The 22,869-nt window shown below is 40.6% G+C and overlaps 1 protein-coding gene across 1 annotated transcript in view; it reads left to right on the top strand.

The window, feature by feature from the left end:
* The first annotated feature begins 15,201 nt into the window (after positions 1-15,201).
* The window catches only part of GASK1A (golgi associated kinase 1A), a 104,852-nt gene continuing 97,184 nt past the window's right edge, over positions 15,202-22,869 (top strand). Inside the window, exon 1 of the mRNA XM_077130393.1 lies at positions 15,202-15,574. Coding sequence (XP_076986508.1) covers positions 15,572-15,574 — 3 coding nt within the window. The 5' untranslated portion in view covers positions 15,202-15,571. The remainder of the gene's footprint in view (positions 15,575-22,869) is intronic.

Genomic DNA, 22,869 nt, shown 5'->3' with positions numbered 1-22,869 from the left:
TTCAAGACACTGGAGACCAAAAGAAATATCAAAATATTGATTCAGCAGTCATGTTCATTTGTTAAATCCTATCTTCTCTATTACACTCTTTCTTCTCTTTTTTTCTTTTTTTGTGAAAAATAATATATATATTTATATATATATTTATATATATAAAGGCAGTAAATTTCAAAGTACATTGCAACAATTAGTTGCAAAGTAGATTTCAGAATTTGGTATGGGTTACAATTCTACAATTTTAGTTTTTTATTTCTAGCTGCTCTAAGGTACTGGAGACTAAAAGAAATATCAGTATTCTGATTCAGCACTCATGTTCATTTGTTAAACCCGATCTTCTCTGTATAACTCCACCATCACCTTTGATCTTTCTCTCACTCTTTAGAGGTATTTAGGCTATGGCCATTCTAACTTTTTCATGTTGGGAGGGGCTGTTGATAATATAGGATAGAGGGATGGAACTAGTTGATGTCCTGGAAAGGCTGGCCCCTCTGCATTTCAGGACTTATCTGGTCCATCGACCCATCTGGAGGTTGTAGGTTTCTGGAAAGTTATCCTAGTACATGGAACCTTTGTAGAATCTTATTTAATGCCCTAGGATCGGCAGGAATGGTTTTGGTGGGGGTTGGCAAGTTATGATAGTAACACTGTCTCACTGAATTTTGTGTAAAAGTGACCTCCAGAATAGCCTCTCGACTCTATTTGAACTCTCTCAGCCACTGATACCTTATTTGTTCCACTTCTTTTCCCTTTTTTGTCAGAATGACATTGTTGATCCCATGGTGCCAGGGCCAAACTCATCCCTGGGGGTTCTCTCCCATGCCTCCAGGGAGTCTTTCATCCTTGGATGTCGTGTCCCACATAGTGAGAAGGGCAGCGATTTCACTTGCAGAGTTGGGCTTAGAGAGAGAGAAGCCACATGAGCAACAAAAGAGGTTCTCCTGAGGTCACTCTTAGGTACTCTTATAGGTAGGCTAAGCTTCTCCGCTACATACATAAACTTCACAAGAGCAAGCCTCAAGATCAAGGGCTTGGCCTATTGATTTGGGTGTCCCTAATGTTTGACACAGTATCGGGGGTTTCGCCAGTAGCAAAGTTTAATAGTTACATATTGTTTCTCCCATCCCTCAAGGAACTTTGCCAATAATGTTTGATTATCTACTTATTACGTTCTGAGGTATATCCAGGCATTACCTAAAACTGTACAGGATGAAAGTCTCTCATTCTTGTTCTGGTAGCTCCCTGTGTTTGGATTGTTTAAAAGATTTATCCAGGCAGATTGAGTTAGGTTATGTGCTTCTGAAAATTTAGGTTCTGGACAAAATAAACCTATCTTCCTTTGGTCTCAAAGAGTAGGTCAAGTTCTAAACTACAGGCCATGTCTTCCTTACCCCTACATTCTGAATTAACTTAATCCTGACATGATCAGCCTTGTTCTTATCTCTACATACCAGGTTAAACATATATAAAACAACCCTCTCAAAATCCATAAATAACAATTACCACTCCAGACTAAATGTGACTGCTATAAGAGCTTCAGTGTAGGCCCCAGTTTTCTTATAAGTATTTTTTCAATGAGATCATACAATATTTGCTCTTTTGTTTCTGGCTTATTTTGCCTCACCAAATGTCCCGCATGTTCATTCACATCGTTGCGTGCCTCACAGCTTTGTTCCTTTTTGTAGCAGCACAATGTTCGATCATATGTATACACCATTGTTCGCCAATCATACTTCGCAGTCAGTGGGTCTTTCAGCCACCTCCATCTGCTGGGCCTCATGTATAACACTGAAAGTCAACAGTACATCAATTTTAGATAATTTCATTGTTCCTTGAATGCACTACTTTATCTGCATCCCTCAAATTTTGTTTGCTTCATTTTCATTCAGCTCAAAATATTTTCTAATTTGTATTGTGATATATTCTTTGATCCAAGATTTATTTAAAAGTGTATTCCTTAATTTCCAAACTCAGGAAGATTTTCCAATTTACCTTCTTTACTGATTTCTAGCTTAGTTGAATAGTGATCAAAGAATCTACTCTGTATGATTTCAATCCTTTGAAACTGGACAGTGAATGGTCAATTTGGGGAAATGTTTCATACTTTAAAAGAGGTTTTTAAAAAAGTATTTTGCAATTGTTGGGTGTATCATTCTCTACAGATCCATTAGGCCCACTTTATTTTTCGCATTCTTTAAATCTTTTATACCTTGACTAATTTTTGCTTGTTTGTTCTGTCAGTTACTGAGAGAGAGTCTTAAATCTCTTACTATGTTTCTGGAGTTTTCCATTTTCCCTTATTTGCTCAGTAAACTTTGAGGCAGTCCTTTCAGGTGTACATTGGGGCTGATGGTCAGAAGAGTTCCCACACCATTGTCTGTGGTCCTGAATTATTGTGCTCCGTGCCCTTATTTCTCTTAACCAAGGTGGTAGAGCTTCTCACTCTCTCAGGGATTCTGAGAAAGGGTACAAGTTGGGGGCAAAGAAGAAAGAGAAAGAAACAAAGGGTCAGGGAAGCATAGCTGCTGAAGAATTGCTAGGGGAAAAAAGGTCACGCTATTGTTTTGACAACATGCTCAAATATTTCCAGAAAGAAATAATCAATTTTTCTGGAAATGTTTTGGATTTTAATTTTTTTTTCTATCCCTACCCACCATGCCTGCAAATGCTACCCTTAGGCATATAGGCCTTTTGTATATTTCTTATCCAACCGAAAGGACAGCTTCCTGCCCTGGCTTCTGTGCTGTCACAGTGCTTTACCCACGATTGTGTTCCGAAGTCCAGAAATGACCCTGCTCTGCGCCATGACAAATGTTCTGTTCTCATTGACTGGAATACCTTCCTCCTCATCCATTGCACACCTGGAGAACACATCCTAAAATCCTCAGTTGGCTAAGAAGTCCTGGATTCTTTAGTTCATCTATTCACATAGGTTTAATTCTGCCTCCTTCAGGCGTTAAGAGCAGCCTGCTCCTTCCTTTCTCATTGCCCTGGGTCATATTATTCATTTTTGTAATTATATCCCCCATTATCTTTGTGGGCAGAGGACCTTGTTCTAATTATCTTTGTCACACTAACCCCTTGACGGTTCTTGGTGCTTATAAATGCTGAATCAAGGAGTGAGTCAGTGAGTGAAATGATTTCTGCAATCAGCAGATACAGTAGATATTGGAATAGTTCACTTTTGCAGTAGTTCACCAAACAAACATTTATTAAACCCATTTTCTGTGCCAAGCATCATGATAGGTGCTAAGATTACATCTGTGAATAAGACAGTCATGGCATCTGCCCTCATATTGTTCATGAAAACCCACAAGTAGATAGGCAGCTACATAGCGTAAAGACAGGAACTGTGGCAGGAAATACAGTGTCATGAATCATATCGACAGGTAAGCTGGCAGTTAATAGGAATGCAAGAGGCTTGCTCAAGTGAAGGTCTGTAAAATGTCTGACATGACCGTTGTTTAATTAGAGCCTGGTTAAGAAGTTAAGAGGCCTAATAGGCATGGTAGACACATAGCCATAGGTTCTCTTGGTTAGGAACAGATTTTTGGATCAATTGTACTCACTGACCTGAGTTGATCTTAGCTCTTTATCCATTCTGGTGAAGCCGCAACATTAACTTAGCTAGAAAAAAAACTAAGGATGAATCAAGGCATAGGACAACTTTCATATGGTATTTTGGCCACACGGTGGTGCTGTTTGCTCCTTCAAATCCTCATTTAAACCTTTCTTGTACGTTTGATTTTGGAACCAGCTTGGGTGGGTCAAATCCTGCCTGCCAGCCTTGAAGATCAGTGTGTTTCTTCCTTTTTATTCCTTTGCTGTCTATGATTGGTGAAAGGAATTCAGGATGCCTATTACAATGAGTTCCCAGAATTCGTCTTCAGATGTTCAGTGATGTGGTCAACCTAACAATGTCCCCTGATCCTGAGGAAAAGTGACTGGCATTAGGAAGCAGCAGCCAAGCTGATGCTGTCTCTCATCCATTCTCTAGACTGTTAACTTGAGTTCAAGAACAAGGTAAAATAATCATCACAGATGATTGAGAACTCACCATGAGCAAGGCCATGCCGAGAATGGAAGAAAAGGGGACCAGCATTGGATAAGCTCCTACTAGGTGGTTCACCCCTTACATTCATTATCACTTAAAACCTTCTAACAAACTTCTGAGGTAGACATTATCCCAATCGTATAGATAAGGAAACTGAGATTGGAGAGGGTACATAATTTGTCCAAGGTTACACAGTCGGAAGCTCAATTGTAAGCCCATATCTAACTACTATATCTCCACAGCTTAAAGCAACACTGTTTTTAGCGTCAAATGTATATAGTATAGATTTTTGCCTTCTTTAGTTGCTGTTGCTTATTTTTCCCTTGACCACTGATGCTGGCAACCATGGTTTGTGGCTCACAATAATGAAACAGCCATTGTCACATCAGTCTGGGTTGTGTGACTTAACCGTGCAGCTTAAATGTGTTGTAATTGTGAGCTTTAACAGTTCGTCTTTGATTTTGCCTCTGGGTTAACTACTCAGCTTTGAATTGAGCTAGTATAGTGTACTGGTTTGAAACTATTATGTACCCCCCAAAATCCATGTTTTAATCTTGAATCCAGTCTTGTGGGGGCAGCCATTTATTTTAATTCTGATTCGGTACTGTAGGAAAGAAATTTGATTTGATTATCTCCATAGAGATGTGGCAAACCCAACTGTGGATGTGATATTTGATTAGATGGAGATGTGACTCCACCCATGCAAGGTGTTCTTGATTGGTTTACGGGAGTCCTTGAAAAGAGGAAACATTTTGGAAAAAGCTTAGAGCCTGTGCAGACACTTAGAGAGCAGATGTGACAGAGCCCACATAGCCAGAGACCTTTGGAGATGAAGAAGGAAAATGCCCTTGGGGAAACTGTTTGAAATTGGAGGCCAAAGACCCCAGCAGATACCAACCACATACCTTCGTAGCTGACAGAGGTGTTCCAGACCCATTGGCCTTTCTTGAATTAAGGCATCTTTCCCTGGATGCCTTAATTTGGACATTTTTATAGGCTTAGAACTGTAAACTTGCAACTTATTAAATTCCCCTTTAAAAAGCCATTCCATTTGGGTGCACAGGTGGCTCAGTGGTAGAATGCTCACCTTCCATGTGGGAGCCCTGGTTCTATTCCAGGATCATGCACCTAAAAAAAAAAAAACACAACCATTTCATTTCTGGTGTATTGCATTTTGGCAGCTTAACAAACTAATACAAATAGTATAATTTATTTTCAATTGTGGTAACATATATACAACATAAAATTTCCCATTTAACTACTTTCATATGTACAATTCAATGATGTTAATAACATGCAAAATTTTGTGCTACCATCACCACCATCCATTAGTAAAACCTTTTCATCACCCTTGTACTGGTTTGAAAGGATGTATGTCCCCTAGAAAAGCCATGCTTTAATCAAAATCCCATTTCATAAAGGCAGAATAATCCCTATTCAATACTGTATGTTTGAAACTGTAATCAGACCATCTCCCTGGAGATGTGATTTAATCAAGAGTGGTTGTTAAACTGGATTAGGTGAAGACATGTCTCCGCCCATTTGGCTGGGTCTTGATAAATTTCTGGAGTCCTATAAAAGAGGAAACATTTTGGAGAATGAAAGAGAGAGCAGAGCAGAATGACATAGCCATGAGAAGCAGAGTCCGCCAGCCAGCGACCTTTGGAAATGAAGAAGGAAAATGCCTCCTGGGGAGCTTCATGAAACAGGAAGCCAGGAGAAGAAGCTAACAGATGATGCCTTTCTCACCTTGTGCCCTTTCAGCCAAGAGAGAAACTGTTTTCGCCACATGCCCTTCCACTTGATAGAGAAACCCTGAACTTCATTGGCCTTCTTGAACCAAGGTATCTTTCCCTGGATGCCTTAGATTGGACATTTAGATTGGACATATTGTAATGTTGTAATTGGGACATTTTCTCGGCCTTAGAACTGTAAACTAGCAACTCAAAATTCCCCTTTTTAAAAGTCATTCCATTTCTGGTATATTGCATTCTATCAGCTAGCAAACTAGAGCAACCCTCAGAAGAAACTCTAAACCCATTAAGCAATAACTCCACACATCTCCACCAACCAGTACATGGTAATATGTAATCTACTTTATGTTTCAGTGTATTTACTTATTCTAGGTATTTCACATAAGTGGAGTTATATAATATTTGTCCTTATGCACTTGGCTTTTTTTCACTCAATATGATATCTTCGAGGGTCGTCTATGATGTCACATGTATCAGAGTTTCATTACTTTTTAGGGCTGAATAGTATTCCATTGTATGTATATAGCACATTTTGATTACCCTTCCATCTGTGGATGGACACTTTGATTGTTTTCATCTTTTGACTATCATGAACAATGATGCCATGGATGTTGGTGTACAAATATCTGTTCAAGTGTTTGCTTTCAATTTTGGGGAGTATATGTGTAGAGGTGGGATTGTTGGTTCACATGATAATTCTATATCTAATTTTCTAAGGAACCACCAAACTATTTTCCACAGCAGTTGGTAGGAATTTTACATTCCTACCAACAATTTTTTTCATATTCTTGCCAACACTTACTTTCCATTTTTAAACAAAAGTCATTGTAAGTGTGAAGTGGTATCTTTTTGTAGTTTTATTTTTACATAGGCAGGCACTGGGAATCGAACCTGGGTCCTCTGGCATGCAGGCAAGTATTTCTTTTTGTAGTTTTGATTTGAATTTTTCTGATGGTTAATGATGTTTAGTATGTTTTTATGTACTTATTGGTCATTTGTTTATCTTCTCTGGAGAAATATCTATTCAAGCCTTTTGCCCATTTTTGAATTGGATTGTCTTTCTGTTGTTGAGTTGTAAGGAGTTCTTTATATATTCTGGATATTAAATCCTTATCAGATAAATGGTTTCCAAATATTTTCTCCCACTCTGTAGGTTGTATTTTCTCATTCTTGAAAATGTACTTAAACACACAAAGATCTTTAATTTTAGTGAAGTCCAGTTTATCTACATTTTCTTTTGTCATTCATGCTTTTGCTGTCATGTGTAAGAACCCTTGCTTAATACAAAGTCCTGAAGATTTTCACCTGCTTTCTTCTAAAAGTTTTATGGTTTTAGTACTTATATTTAGATCCTTGATCTATGTTGAGTTAATTTTGTATGTAGTATGAGGTAGGGGTCCAATTTCATTCTTGTGTATGTGGATATTCAGTTTTCTCAACACTGTTAAAGAAATTGTTCATTCCCAATTGAATGGGCTTGGCACTCTTGTTGAAAATCAATCTGCCATAGATGTGTGAGTGCTGCTAATTTTAAGATTGTGAATTTGTGGCCATGTTTTCTAAGGGTTCAGATAATGAAAATGAGAGTGGTTACAATACTGATATTAGCATGATCTAGATATCATCAAAAAAGAAGGCTGAGCAACTTATTTTAATAACAGATGGAAGAACACATACAACTGGATTAGGGAGGTAAATAACCAAAATAGAAGATACTCTACACTATGCAGAAATAATTTGGGATTGAGCATGGGGGAGAAAGAGATGCAAAAGCATATATGGAAATTAAATCTTACAAGTCTAGGATGAGACAGTCATATACTTTGTGCTGGTTTGAAAGGAAGTATGCCCCCTAAGAAAAGCCATGTTTTAATATAAATCTCATTTTGTAAAGGTAGAATAATCTCTATTCAATACTGTATGTTTGAAACTGTAATGAGATCATCTCCCTGGCTGATGTGATTTAGTTAAGAATGGTTGTTAAACTGGATTAGGGGATGACATGTCTCCACCCATTTGAGTGGGTCTTGATTAGTTTCTGAAGTCCTATAAAAGAGGAAACATTTTGGAGAGAGAGATTCAGAGAGAGCAGAGAATGCTGTAGCACCACGAAGTGGAGAGTCCATTGGAGATGAAGAAGGAAAATGCCTCCCGGGGAGCTTCATGAAACCAGAAGCCAGGAGAGTAAGCTAGCAGATGACGCCATATTCGCCATGTGTCCTTCCAGCTGAGAGAGAGAAGCCCTAACTGTGTTCGCCATGTGCCTTCTCACTTGAGAGAGAAACCCTGAACTCCATCAGCCTTCTTGAACCAAGGTATCTTTCCCTGGATGCCTTTGATTGGACATTTCTAATTGGGACAGTTTCTTGGCCTTAGAACTGTAAACTAGCAACTCATTAAATCACCCCTTTTAAAAGCCATTCCGTTTCTGGTATATTGCATTCCGGCAGCTAGCAAACTAGAACATACTTTTATACCAAAAGTTTTGAGTTTCTTTGTTTTTGTCTTACCCAAAAAGATACAAATACTCTGTTGAAAATAGAGGCCACTGAATTAGCTTGGGTATACCACATGAAGAAACATGCATTATTGTATAGTCCCTTGATTATCCTATGAAACCAGTAAAGTTGCATTTCCTGATTCAGAGGTTGCAACTAAAAGGTCCTGTGGACAATCAGGAGGGGAAAATTTTGATAACAGATATGTTGATGAATTGCTGATTCAGTCAGATCTTACCAATAATCATGCTTTCTATGGTTTAGCAAATGATGTGTTGGATCATGTCAACAAAAATATTTCCCCTACCTCTTAGACTCTTTAATTTGATAATGGAATTTCAAATCGTCTTCTTTATTTCTATGAAGATTTTAACAAAACCACAGAAAACATAAAGGATTGTTGATGTCTTGTCCAAATACAAACTAAACTTTGTCCATTGATCTGCATATTTGCAGACAATACAATTAAATTTTGGCAAATTTCATTCAGTCTATAGGCTTCTTACCAAAGAAAAAGAAAAGGAAAAGATCTTACCTGCCAAATGTTCTGCGTACCCTATACACAGTACTGCTAGAAGGGTAATTTGCTTACTTGTGACATTGAGGGTTTTGTAATGAAAGTCTTTGGTCATTTTTCAATGTCCTCAAAACATGCAGAAGCACTTAATGAGATTTTAAAATGTAAATAAATGGAAATAGCCTCCTCAGATGTACACCTGTAAGATGAATACCAATGTTGTCAGCTGTAGGAAGATATTAATGTACTGGCCAATTGTAAAATCATATTTTCAAAGTATAGGACAAGAAGGATGTCCTTTCTAAATTTGGAAATAGATTGAAGATGAGAGAAACAAAGTGAATGGACATTTTTGGAGAACTGAACACTAATTCTAACAAGTCCAAAAACCTGCTGTTGGTAAAGTTAAATCCCAAAGTATTCCATGCACAGATGCTTATGTTGAGAGGATATTTAACTTGATGTCTTCTCTTTGAACTGACACACAGAATCAGTGTAATATGAGCTTGAAAAAGCAGACCTGCAAGTCAAAGTGAATTTTACTTTTGATTGTACTTAATTGTGCCATTACATAAAAGAAACTAAGGGTTCTGAAAGGCTGGAGGCATTTCAGAGAAGTATTATTTGAAAAGGAAACCTGAGAACTAAAAATATCTTACTGCATCATGGGACAGGAAAAAACATATCATTGTTATTTTTTATTAAATATAGGTAATAGGACTAAATTAATTAGTCCTATTGTATTTATATTCTTTAAAAAATTACATTTATGTTCAAGAATGCACAATAACCTAGTCTACATAAATGTGCAATAGAAAGTTTTAAAAAGAGGTAAAATAAATTGCTGCATTAGAGGTAACATTATAAAATATTTATTATATGTTTTTCACATATATTTTTGTGTGTTCTTACTATTACTTACTATAATTACTATTGCTAACTAGTCCAATTATTGTTTTGTTTAAATAATAGCATTTATGTAACAGATACAGAATAACATATAATTTTAAATAAACACCTATTTCCACATTTTTACATCAAAGTATTAATACAAATGTGTTAACTATTTATTATATATTATATTATTATGGGAATTTTTTTTTTGGTCCAGTAACATTTTCTTTTTCTTTTTTTTTTTTTTGAGTCCATGGTCTGGGAATTGAACCCGGGACTCCCGCATGAAAGGTGGGCATTCTAACCACTGAATTACCCGTGCACCCTGGTCCAGTAACATTTTTGTTCTGGGTTGACTCTTTAAAAAGTTGACCATCATACCCATGCCATTAAGTGTTAGTCACAATCATTCTGTGTAACAAACCTCTCCAAAATGTAGTAGCATCAAACAATAAACATTTTCATGGGTTTTCAGGTCAACTGTGTTTTGGTTGACCTAGAGTGGGCTCCAGTGGATGGCTCTCCTTCAGACTGTGAGATGACTGGTCTTGGCCACTCACAGTAGGTTGGGTTCAAGTCTGTCCCATGTATCTCATTCTGGGACTCAGATTCGAGGGTCAGTAGCTACACAGGGCTTGTTGTTCTCATGGTGAATCACCAGAATGCAAAGGCAAGCAAAATGCCCAAACACAAATAATGCGTTTGGTCAGAGTGAGTCCATGGCCAACCTCAGCAATAATGGATCAAAGATACATGCTCTGCTAACAGTGGGGGCAGTTCTAACATTTTGATCTCAGGTTGTATCTGTCACCTTTGGATCCATGTTTCAGCCAACCATCCAAACAAACTATTAATACCTTTCCTAAATCCCCAAGCTATAACATTGAATGCAGAATCTCTGCTTAGTGGGCCCATATCAATAAATTCAGCTTGATCCAACTTTATATTCCTTCTACCATTATCCTACATCCTTAACATCCATTCCCACATATATTCCCCTGATTTCTGTCTCTATAGATCGGAAAATTCATGCAGTTCTTTTGGAGTATAGCATACCTCCACATGGGTGACACTTGGTACCTCACTTTTCAGGGCCTGTTGGGATTTTAGTTATAGGTCTTAAAGTAAAGAGGATTGGTGGGGTGGGTCATGAAAAGAAATAGAAGTGTCTTTCAAGCCAATTATCACAGGGCATTCTGTTGCAGTTTAATTTGGTGAAACAGAATTAGTCACTCCAGACAGAGAAGTAAGGGCTGATTCCCCAGGGGAGGTGGTTACAGGATTTACAGGCACTGAAGTATTAATCTCGTTAGGTGGAGGTTGGATAACAGACTCCTTTGGGGAGACTGAAGGCCAGGAAGCTGTTTCCTCAAGGCAGGCTGGAACTCCAGAAGCTCTTTCCTCAGGGCAGGCCATTATAGGTCTGTCTAGCAAAGGCTCAGCAGATTTCAGGGACCCTGTCTACCCAAGCCATATATCACCATCCCATGTTTCAGCATCCTATTCTTTTCCAATCAAAGCCCTTACTTTAACAGCAGACACACTGCAAGGTTGAGATTTTAGTTTATGTTGTAAATCTACTACTTGCACAATGAGGCTTTGTGTCTGTTTTTCAGAGATCTCAAAAGTCTGTGACCACAGGAAATAAGATTTTCTTTCAGGGCACACGTGGAAACTTTTACATCATTCATATGACACTTAAGGGGCAAATTTGAAGACTTCAGCTCATCCCTTTCCCTCATCACTGTATCCAGCATATCTAACAACAACCAGCCAACATCATTATACTTATTAATTCCACAAAACTCTATAGAGGTGTCAAAAACATTGTCACCAGAGCCTTCCCTTGTATAAGCATACAATTAGCAGAATCTAATGGTGATTTTTTAATATCTCTTTTACTAGCTCATCCCATGGACTGTCAGTGCCATCTTGATTATTGGAAACAAGTCATTAGCACTGCTGAGTCTAGTCAGAGTAGAAAACCAATTGTAAAAACCCATTTTTAGGATTCTGTTTCTCAATAACCACTCCTAGTACCAAGCTGTGGTAGTCAGAGTTCTCTAGAGAAACAGAACCAACAAAAGAGATCTGTAAATATGGGATTTATAAAGGTGTCTCATGCAATCGTGGGAATGGAAGAGTCCAAAATCTAGGGCAGGCTGTGAAGCTGGTAGCTCTGATGAAGGCTCTAAACAAACTCCACAGTAGAGGCTTGCTGGCTGAAGAAGCAGTGAAAAAGTCTCTCTCCTTCCTTAAAAGCTTCTAACGGATTGGATTATCTTGATGTGGGAGACCTACCTTAGTTGTTCCCAGGTATAATCAGCCGCAGATAGAACCAGCTGACTGATAATGATTTATTATACCAGCTGTCTGGCTTATCAACCAGCCATGGAACATCCTTGCAGCAATGGTCAGGCCAGTGCTTGCCTAACCCGACTACTGGGCATAATCACTTGGCCAAGTTGACACCAGAAACTAACCATCACACCCTGGAAAAGAGTTTCACATCTAGTAAGCCTGGGAAACATTGGATACTCTCCTCTTGTCAATGCATATTAGCATCAAGAACTCTGACAAGTACTACTGAAAAAAAATCTGTTTATCCCTTTTTGTGCTCAGTGTTCCCAAACTTGGCCAACAGAACTCCTGGCATTTAAATTCTTTTTATATATAATAGCTAGTTACATTCTGCAGAACCACACTTCTCCCCACAAAAAACGTTTGGAAAATATCGGTCTAAAGAAATATCTTTTGTTCTACTCTCTAATACAGTGGTTTTTCAAATTTCTTTTGTCAGTATATATTAATGGAATAAGTTTAGCGACTCGAGACCTCTATTAATTAAAAAAAATTATGGTAACATATATACAACCAAAAATTTCCCATTTTAACTACTTTCAGGTATTCAAATCGGTGGTGTTAAGTACATTCACAGTGTTGTAGTCACCACCTTCCAGTACCCCAATTTTTCCATTACTGGAAACAGAAACTCTGCAGCCATTAAGCATTAATTCCCTATTCCCCAACCCACCCCTGTCCCTGTTAACCTATATTCCAATTTCTGACTCTATGAATTTGCATTTTCAAATTATTTCATATTAGATCATATTGTTTTTTGTGTGTCTGGCTTATTTCACTCAACCTGATGTCTTTAAGGCTGATCTATTGTTGTCTCATGTATCAGAACCTCATTCCTTTTTATGGCTGCATAATATTTCATTGTATGTATATACCACATTTTGTTTATCCATTTGTCTGTTGACAGTTGAGTTCTTCCACCTTCAGCAATTGTGAATAATACTGCTATGAACATCAGTGTACAAATATCTGTTTAAATCCTTGCTTTCAATTCTTTTCTAACATTAAAATTTAAATGAGTAGACTATAAAATATCAGAGTAATATAGTAATAGTTTATAAAACATTTTATATGTAATATATATATATATATGTTTGTGTAAAGGGTCACAGCATAAAATGTATATCTTATGTGGGTTGCAGTCAGAAAAGGATGCCCGAAGGATCACATTGTCTTCCTAAATGCCCGGATAAGACACTGAAAAGTTTGTATTGTCCCACTTCTCTCTCTCTCCTCAATTCCTCATCCAGCATTCGAATTCTCTGTTCTATGGGTAAACAAGCTGCAGTTTTCTGTACTGCATCCTGCTACCAGTTTCTGTCTTACCAATGTCTTCCTTTTTGTCTCATGCTCTGTTAAATAGACTTGGGTTTGCTAAACTACTTATTTGGTTTATGATCTCAGACATTTCACTTCTACTCCCTATTACTGTTTCCTCATTTGTAAAATGGTGATAATTTCCTTCCTGGGATTGTTTGTGGTGATTAAATGAAATAACCTTGGAAAGCATCTGGAACATCGTAAAGATGGAATAAACATTTGTCCTTCCATTTACCCCTCTCACTTTTGTAGCTTAAGGGGACCATTTAGGAGTACTGTCATCAGACACTCTCGAATCATTCTGCAGCAAATGACTCTTGGGAAGATGCTAGCTTCCATCCATCTAATGATTCCTGTTACATTCAATCTTATTAGATATTTTTTCAGCCTAATCCCCAAATTCTCTCAGGGCACCCCACTGCTGATTCTGTCCCTATTCCCACCTTAAGTCCCTACAGGCTCTTAAGAACCCCAAGGTCCAAAAGTTCGGCTGCTGAGGGACACAAGTGCTCAAAGAGGTTGAAGTTCACCTGGCTATTAGTAGAGGGGCTGGCTCCCTCCTATTCCAGGGCACTGAAACCGCAGGCCAGTTGTTTTAGTTTGCTAAAGCTGCCAGAATGCAATATAACAGAAATGGAATGGCTTTAGAAAAGGGAATTTTTAAAGGGTGGTGCAACGGTGGCTCAGTGGCAGAATTCTTGCCTGCTATGCCAGAGACCTGGGTTTGATTCCCGGAGCCTGCCTATGCAAAAGAAAAAAAAGGGGGGAATTTATTAAATTATAAGTTTACAGTTCTAAGGCCACAGAAATGTCCAAACTAAGGTATCCAGAAAAAGATAACTTAACTCCAAAGAAAGGGTGGATGAAGTTCGGGATTTCACCCTCAGCTGGGAAGGCACTTGGCCACCTCTGCTAGCTTTCTCTACCAGCTTCTTCAAACGGCTTCCCCAGAGCGTTTTCTTATTTCTCCAAAGGTCTTTGACTGTGTGGGCTCTGTTGGCATTGAAGCTTTTACCAAAATGGTTCTCTTAAGGGGTTCCATAAGCAACTTCACCTTGAATTGATGGAGACATATCTCCGTGGAAAACACCTAATCAAAAGGTACCACCCACAATTGGGTGGGTCACATCTCTATGAAAAGAATCGGAAAGATCCCACCCAGCAATATTGAATGAGGATTAAAGAACATGGCTTTTTTTTAGGGGGGGGGGAGGTACACAATAGTTTCAAACCGGTAATCTTCCCCCACCTGCCCCAGAGTATGTAGACTCTTGGGCCCAGAGGGACACGATGGCGTCATAACGGAGGGGTCGGTATCTGCCCTTTACTGACTGCAGTGTAATTTGAGTAGTGACTCATTCTGAAGGGGTAAAACTATTCATTGTTAATAATCATAAGTGGCCAATGGATTTTCCTCTGTTTCCTTCCAAACTGCCGTAGTGACTAAGCCCTAACAAAGTGAGGAGGTGCTAGTGAAAAAGGAGACTTGTCTCTCAAACTTTGCAGTGGAGCGTGGCAGTTTCGGGACCCTAAGGGGAGCTCGGTGTTGCCGCCGCCGGCTCACAGAGGACGCGCCCGCCTTAGAAGCAGGACTCGCTAGGTGCGGAGCCTCTGCGCGGCGCCCCTGGCTGCCTGGCCTTGGCATCACCCGGGAGGCGCGCAAGGCGGGGTAGGCTCCCTCTTCGCACCTGGGCCTTTGAGACAGACGGCTGCGGCTGTGGCTACCGCTGCAGCTGCCGAAGCCGGCGCAGGGCTTTTATTGTGAAAGGAGTTGCCCCTCCTGCGCTTTCGGGGTTGTGGGGAGGCTGCAACGCGACGCGCGGCTGGGACTTTGCAAACTCTGCAAACGTCCGGGGTAGACCACGCAGGCTCGTGGCTGCGGACGGCACCAGCAGAATTGAAGATCCGAGAGATTACGCTGGTATCGTCCCAGAACTCCTCTAACCATTCTACTTTCTCGGCATCCCGCGCTCACTCCACGCCCGGGAGTTGGCGCGGAGCCGCGTGTCAGCCGGGACAGCGTGGATCTTCAGTCCGGGAAACCTGAGCCGAGCGCAGCCGCGCGCCCGAGAAGCCCGGCGAGACAGGGCGCCGGCGCCGGGCGGCTGGGAGCAGTGAGATGAGCACTCCAGCCGGCTGAGCGCGCCAAGGAGCTGGCCGGGCCACCGCAGGGGACATGGTAGGAATCGCGGGAGGGAACGTGCGGCGGGCGGCGGCGAATGGAGTGGGCATCCGGACAGGTGGTCGCGAGCTGCGCGCTCAGGCTCTGGATATGCCGAGCCATCGCTGCCTCCTAGAGCGGGAAATTTTTCCCGAAGGTTGCATGGGGTCGGAGCGATCTTTCATTTGTGCACCAAGGACCTGGGGCAATCAGTTTTGCTCCGGTCCTTGGCGTGAAGGACAGTAATAAGGGGGCTTTTGTTGCCGATGAGCACGCCCTGACTGAACTGTAACCCGCTCGCCAAGCTGCACAAACTTCAGTCAACTCTCAGGCAGGGAGAGGGGCGGGGAATTCCGCGGAGCACCTTAGGCAGCCACGGTTGGCGAGACGACTTTGAAGTCACTTTTCTTTTTCTCTCAAAAAATGTATGTGAATTTTGTATTATCTTCTCTAGCGTATTATATTCTATTTCGTATTAATAATAATGTCATACATTTATTATCACAGAATTAAATTCACAGTGGTAAGTTTCATTTGTTTATCCTCTAGCTCCGGCCGTCCCATCTCCCTCCACCTCCCAGACAGGACCATATGCCTCTGGGGCTATCAGGCAGATGTGGGAGAGCTGTTTGGTCTGAGGTGTCATAGGAAAGCGAGGGACCTTGTGGATGTCACTCTTCCGTTGATAAACCTCACAGATGCAAACAGGAAAAAGAAACCCTCTGAGAACGTGACCCAGGTGGCTTAACTATAGCACATGTGTAATCTCAGGAAAGGCTCTTCCTTCAGGATTGGTGGCAAATTTAGCCTTGCTTGGGGTGGGAGCTCCCTGTAGCCCCCTCACCTCACCCCATTCCTGCAGTTCATCCTTCCCTGTGTGTCAGTGTCTAAGGCGGGTTTGAACTCTGAAGGAACTCACAGGGGCTCTCCTGTCTGCTCCTGTGAGTTCCCACAGCCAAGCTCACAGGTGGCTGATGGAGGCCCACCTCAGCTACCTCTCCAGGAGTTTAACAATGGGCCTGGGGTTTAGAAATGCACTTAGAGGCTTCTCTGGAGAGAGTAGGGTCTCAATAGGAGCAGCTCAGGTGTGCAAGAGTGGCATGGCCAATGTTAAATCTCATGGCTGAGGGTTGGCCAACGGGGACTGGGGAGTCAGGGAAGGGTAGGTGTGAGGCTGTGTGTGGGGGGTGGGGTAGGGAGAAGGTGCATGTGTAGACGCATGCATGACTTTCTCGTTCAGTACCTTCTCCTGAATCCTCATGGTTTTTTCTTCAAAACTGCTAAAGAGAAAGAAATAATGAGATCTTTTGGTAGAACAGAGTGTGTAATCAGAGGTTCTGAATGGGAAACTGAAAAGCATAGAGATTTTTACATCAAAATTCCTTGTTTAGGCAGAAGGGAGAGAGTAGGGGCCATGGCCATCCACACAGAGGGACATTACGAACAGGCAGATGTCTCCTGACTTTAAAAGCATTAATGGCCGAGCCTCACTAGACTCTTGAAGGAGACTGTAACTGCCTTCTGCTTGGCTCCCTACAGGAGCATGGGTTACTCCTATCCCTCTGCCAATGTGAGATTTCTATTTCCGTGAGCCTGCACAGCCTCCTGGCTTCACATCCCAGATTCTCAGATAGTACTAGGAAGATAATTTGAGTCAGGGTTCAACTGTGTCAGGGTTTGCTAGCAAGAAAGAGGGGGAAATGGGCAACCTCTGTCAGTGAAATGGCCTTGGAGATTTGAAGGGTCTCCTTTGCTTCTACCTTTCAATGAAGAGCCCTGTAGCCCACAGACCTGGGGCCAACAGGGCAGCCTGGCGCGGTGGAAACAGAATGATTAGATGCAGAGAGCCCAATCTTCTGGGGGCTTCAGTTTTCTTCACTGCAAAATGAGGAATTGAGCCAGATGTCCTTCTATATGCTATTTAGCTCCAAAAGTCAGTGATGTGTGAATAATTCTGAGGTTGCATCCCAACCCTAGTACTGACCTCTCCCCAATAGTACAACCAAGAGGGTGTAAGGAAAATGTGATTCTTAGCCCTGGCTTAATCACCAGATCAAATTCAGGGTGGAAATTGAACCAAGGGATTTTCAAGACTCCTCTGATGATCGCAGGGTACACCAGGGCTGAGAACCATGTGGCTAGAAGACTGAGGGAATGTGGAATCCTGGGGCTCTACGTTGTACTTCCCAAGATATCCCTACATCTGCAGAACCTTCACTCCTTTAAAATATATAAAATAGGAGGTTTTGGTGAAATTAGATTAGGAAATGATGCTCGCTATATGCTCCTCTTGGAGGGCCCTTCTCTAGAAAAATCTCTCTTAACCCATTCAGCTGAGATGTAAACTTCCCAAATTTGTTTGAATATGATATCCTTTTATCCAATAGTTCCTTATTAACAGCATCATGTTACTAACTCAAGGTATACAAGACAGGAAATCCTGGGTCAGAAATAAAAAGCTAAATGTATGGAATCATTATGTATCTTTTTGAGAAAGTGGACAATGAGCTGAAGGACCTGTGGGGGCATTTTTTATTATCCTAAGAAGGGTGTGGGTCCTTGCTGGGCTTGGTGTGTCTATTTCCAAAGTTAAGACTGGGACACTTGTTTCTTCCTTCTCTGGAAAAATGGTGGAAGGTTTGATGTACGCTTATAATGCTGAACTTCTTGAGTAAAAAAATGTTAGTGCAGTACCAATCAAAATTCCAACAACCTACTTTGAAGACTTGGAAAAGCTAGTTACCAAATTCATCTGGAAAGGAAAGAGACCTGAATAGCTAAAAGCATCATAAAAAAGAAGAATGACGTGGGAAGGTTAACATTTCCTGATTTTAGAACTTATTGTAAAGCCACAGCGGTCAAAACAGTATGCTACTGGCACAAAGATGGAAGTATTGACCAATGCAATCGAATTCAGAGCCCAGAAGCAGACCACCAAATCTATGTTCAACTGATCTTTGACAAAGTCCACAAATCCACTAAATTGAGACAGAATAGTCTTTTCAATAAATGGGCATGGGAGAACTGGATATCAATAACCAAATGAATGAAAGAGGACCCTTACCTTATACCCTATACAAAAATTAACTCAAAGTGGATCCAACAGCTAAGTAAATGAACCAGTAGGATAAAGCTCCTAAAAGAAAATATAAGGAAACATCTCAAGACCTAGTAATAGGAGGTGGCTACCTAAACTTTACACCCAAAGCACAAGCAACAAAAGAAAAAATAGGTAAATGGGAACTACTCATACTGGAATGCTTTTGTGCCTCAAAAGACTTTGTCATAAAGGTGAAGAGGCAGCCAACTTAATGGAAGAAAATATTTGGAAATCACACATCAGATAAAGGTTTGATATCCTGTATACATAAAGAAATCATACAACTCAATGACAAGAGAACAAACAGCCCAATTATAAAATGGGCTGAAGATATGAGTAGGCATTTTTCTGAAGAGCAAATACAGATGGCTAAAAAGCATGGGAAGAGATGCTCATTTTCATTAGCTATAAGGGAAATGCAAATCAAGACTGTAATGAGATACTACCTCACACCTATAAGAATGGCTGCTGTTAAGCAAACAGGAAACTACAAATGTTGGAGAGGATATGGAGAAATTGGGACATTTATGCACTGCTAGTGGGAATGTATAATGGTTCAGCCACTATGGGAGACACTTTGGTGGTTTTTAGGATACTAAATATTGAGTTGCCCTATGACCCAGCAATACCACAATTTGGTGTATACACAGAATAGCTGAAAACAGTGGCACAGACAGACATTTGCACACTGATGTTCATAGCAGCATTACTCACAATCGCCAAAAGATGGAAACAATCCAAGTGCTCAACAAATGAGTAAATAAAAAAAATGTGGTATATACATATGATGGAATATTATGTAGCAGTAAGATGAAATGATGTCCTTAAGCACATTACAAGATGAACAAGCCTTGAGGACATAATGCTGAGTGAAATAAGCCAGACACAAAAGTGGAATGTATGATTCCACTTTTATGACTGTGGTAAAAGTAAAATCAGAGGTTTTTAATACAAAAAATAGGGGACCTAGAGATAAATAGAAGCTAGAGATGGGTGAACGTTAGCTAATAAGGTTAAACTTAAATACAAGGGTGTTCTAGTTTGCTAGCTACTGGAATGCAACATACCAGAGATGGACTGGCTTTCAATAAAAGGGGATTTATTTAGTTGATTTATTTCCTTCAGAGGAAAGGCAGCTAACTTTCAACTGAGGTTCCTTCTTATGTGGGAAGGCACTGGGCGATCTCTGCTGGCCTTCTCTTCAGGCCCCTGGGTTCCAATAACTTTCCCCTCGGTGATTCCTTTCTGCATCTCCAAAGGCCTGGGCTGAGCTGCGAGTGCTGAGATGAGGTATGCTGAGCTGCATGGGCTGTGCTACATTGAGTCTCTCATTTAAGCACCAGCCAATTAAATCAAACCTCATTCATTGCAGTAGGCATGCCTCCTAGCCTACTGCAGATGTAATCAACAACAGATGAGGTTCACATGCCATTGGCTCATGTCCACAGCAGTAGAACTAAGCACCTTCACCTGGCCAAGTTGATAACTGACTCTACATCCCTGGGAGTCATGTGCCCTGTGGTGGGAGGGGGAGGGTAGTAAGTTTGCTTGCCTTGTCTGCTGAGGAAGAGACCACATCTGAGCAACAAAAGAGGTTCTCTGGAGGTGACTCTTAGGCCTAATTTTAAGTAGGCTTAACCTATCCTTTGTGGGGATAAGCTTCACAGGGACAAACCCCAAGTTTGAGGGCTTGGCCTATTGATTTGGTTGTCCCCACTACTTGCAAGAATATCAGGAATTCTCCAAATGGGGAAGTTGAGTTTTTCCCTCTTTCTCCCTATTCCCCCAAGGGGACTTTGGGAATACTTCTTTATTCACTGTTCAAATCATTCTGGGATTTATCTGAGCATCACACTAACCTGGACAAACCAACAAAATCTCATGCCCTATTCAAGGTTCCATGTACTTATGGTGTTCAATTAAAATTTCCGTACAAGTTAAATTAGGAAATGCCCTAGTAAAAATATAAATATTGTACCAAATAAACATTTCTTGCTTTAGTCTCACACAGAAGTTGAAGTTTTAAAATATGAATGACCATCTATTTTCAATACCATGCCAAATTGACATTCCTTTGTTCTTCCTCATGCCAAAACATTTTTAAATTTGTACATTTAGTCACTATCATTGTATACTCTGGGCTTTCCTAGATTATACCATCTCAGTCTTTATTGTCTATCTTTCCTTCTGGTTTCATATGTGGCTCCAGCCCTTCTTCCTCTATCATTCTCACATTTAGTTCATTCAGTGTACTTACATTATTGTGCTACAATCAGGTAGTATTGTGCTATCCATTTCTGAATTTTTACAATCCGTCTTGTTGCACAATTTGTATCCCTTCAGCTCCAATTACCCAATCTCTACCCTATCTCTATCTCCTGATAACCTTGCTCTGAACTGAAATTTGGAGGACCTCTTTTGTTGCTCAGATGTGGCCTCTCTAAGTCCAACTTTGCAAGTGAAATCATTGCTCTCCCCACTACGTGGGACGTGACATCCAGGGGTGAAAGTTTCCCTGGAGGTGTAGGAGTTGATTCCCAGGGATGAGCCTGTTCCTGGCACCGTGGGATCAACAATGCCATCCTGACCAAAAGAGGGAAAAGAAGTGTAACAAATAAGGATCAGTGGCTGAGAGAGTTCAAATAGGATTGAGAGCTCTTATGCAAGTTTCAGTTAATCATTGCTACTTATCATAGCTTGTCAAACCCCAACCAAAACCATTCCTGCCAATCCTAAAGAACACCTAGGGTGTTATATAAGATTTTACAAAGGTTCCATGTGCTATGATTACTTTCTATAAACCTACAGCCTCCATATGGGCCCCTGGACTAAATAAGTCCTGAAATGAAGAGGGTCCACCCTCTTGAGAACATCAACTAGTCCTATCCCCCTATCCCATATTATCGACAGCCCCTCCCAAAATGAAAAAATTAGAATGGGTATAGCCCAAATACCCCTAAAGAGTGGGAGAAAGATCAAAAGTGATGGTGGAGTTATACAGAGCAGGTAGGGTTTAACAAATGAGTATGATTGATGAATCATTATATTGATATTTCTTTTCATCTCCAGTATCTTAGAACAGCTAGTAGTAAAAACCTAAAGTTGTGGAATTGTAACCTATACCAAATTCTGAAATCTGTTCTACAACTAATTGTTGTGATGTGCTTTGAAATTTATTGCTTTTCTGTATATATGTTAATTTTCACACAAAAGAAAAAGATAGTCAATTGTGATGATAAATTCACAACTATATGATGATATCGTGGACCATTGATCGTACAGTTTGGGTGATTACGTGGTATGTGAATATATAATATGTATCAATAAAAATTTTAAAATGTTGTTAGAGGAAGTTTATTACTGCCAATTTAAGAAGAAAAAAGTTTTCCTCCTGATTCTTGGGGGAAAAATGTATGCATGTGTATGTATATATGTGTGTGTGTATTTAATACATATATTAAATATATATTAAATATAGTCACATGACCAACTTCTCCAGATAAAAACAGTTATCATTTTGGTGCATTTCCTACTCTCACTGAGTATTATTTTAAGGAGTTGAGATTATCGCAAACATGCAGTTTTGCTGCCTGATTTGTGCTACATCACTGTCTGTCAATAAGCATGTTGCTATGTCTAAATCTCTAAATGCCTTCATAGCTATACTTTTAATGTGCAGTACTGTGATTTTCATAGTCGTTTTCATGTTGCTTCCAGTTTGGGGCTGTTTCCAATGGCCTGTGGCCAGCTTCAGATTGTGGAAATGGGGTTGTGCTAAGTGGAAATCAGACAAACTCAGAAGAACAAATGGCTTCAGTCTCCTCCACCAAATGTTTTACATTGACCACCCTCAAAGGTCCAAACTGCCCTGGCGGTGGGATTTCCTCCTATCTGTCATCACCCTGTGCTGTGCCTGTCCCCAAGCAGGCAGGGGTTGGGGAGGGGGTTCCAGGAGAGCTCACAGATGGATCTGTCTCCCTCGGAAGAAGCAAGAGCTGAAATGCCCGGAGGTCAAGGCTCAGAGGTTAAGACTCCAGGTGAAGTGGCTGAGGCCAGAGCAGGGGTTTGACTTCCTCGAGGTGGCTTACAGCTGGGCCAGAGCCCAGGCCTCCTCGCTCTTCACCCATGCAGTTTCCATCACAGACACCACAGCCTCTTCATACCTTGAGGGGTTTGGTGCAACTTGGAGCTGCGGAGAAAAGACACAAGGTTT

Source organism: Tamandua tetradactyla, chromosome 15, assembly GCF_023851605.1.
Source record: "Tamandua tetradactyla isolate mTamTet1 chromosome 15, mTamTet1.pri, whole genome shotgun sequence".
NCBI classification, from domain to species: Eukaryota; Metazoa; Chordata; class Mammalia; order Pilosa; family Myrmecophagidae; genus Tamandua; species Tamandua tetradactyla.
The sequence above is the reverse complement of the archived record's forward strand: the minus strand, read 5'-3'. Positions and strand labels throughout refer to the sequence as shown.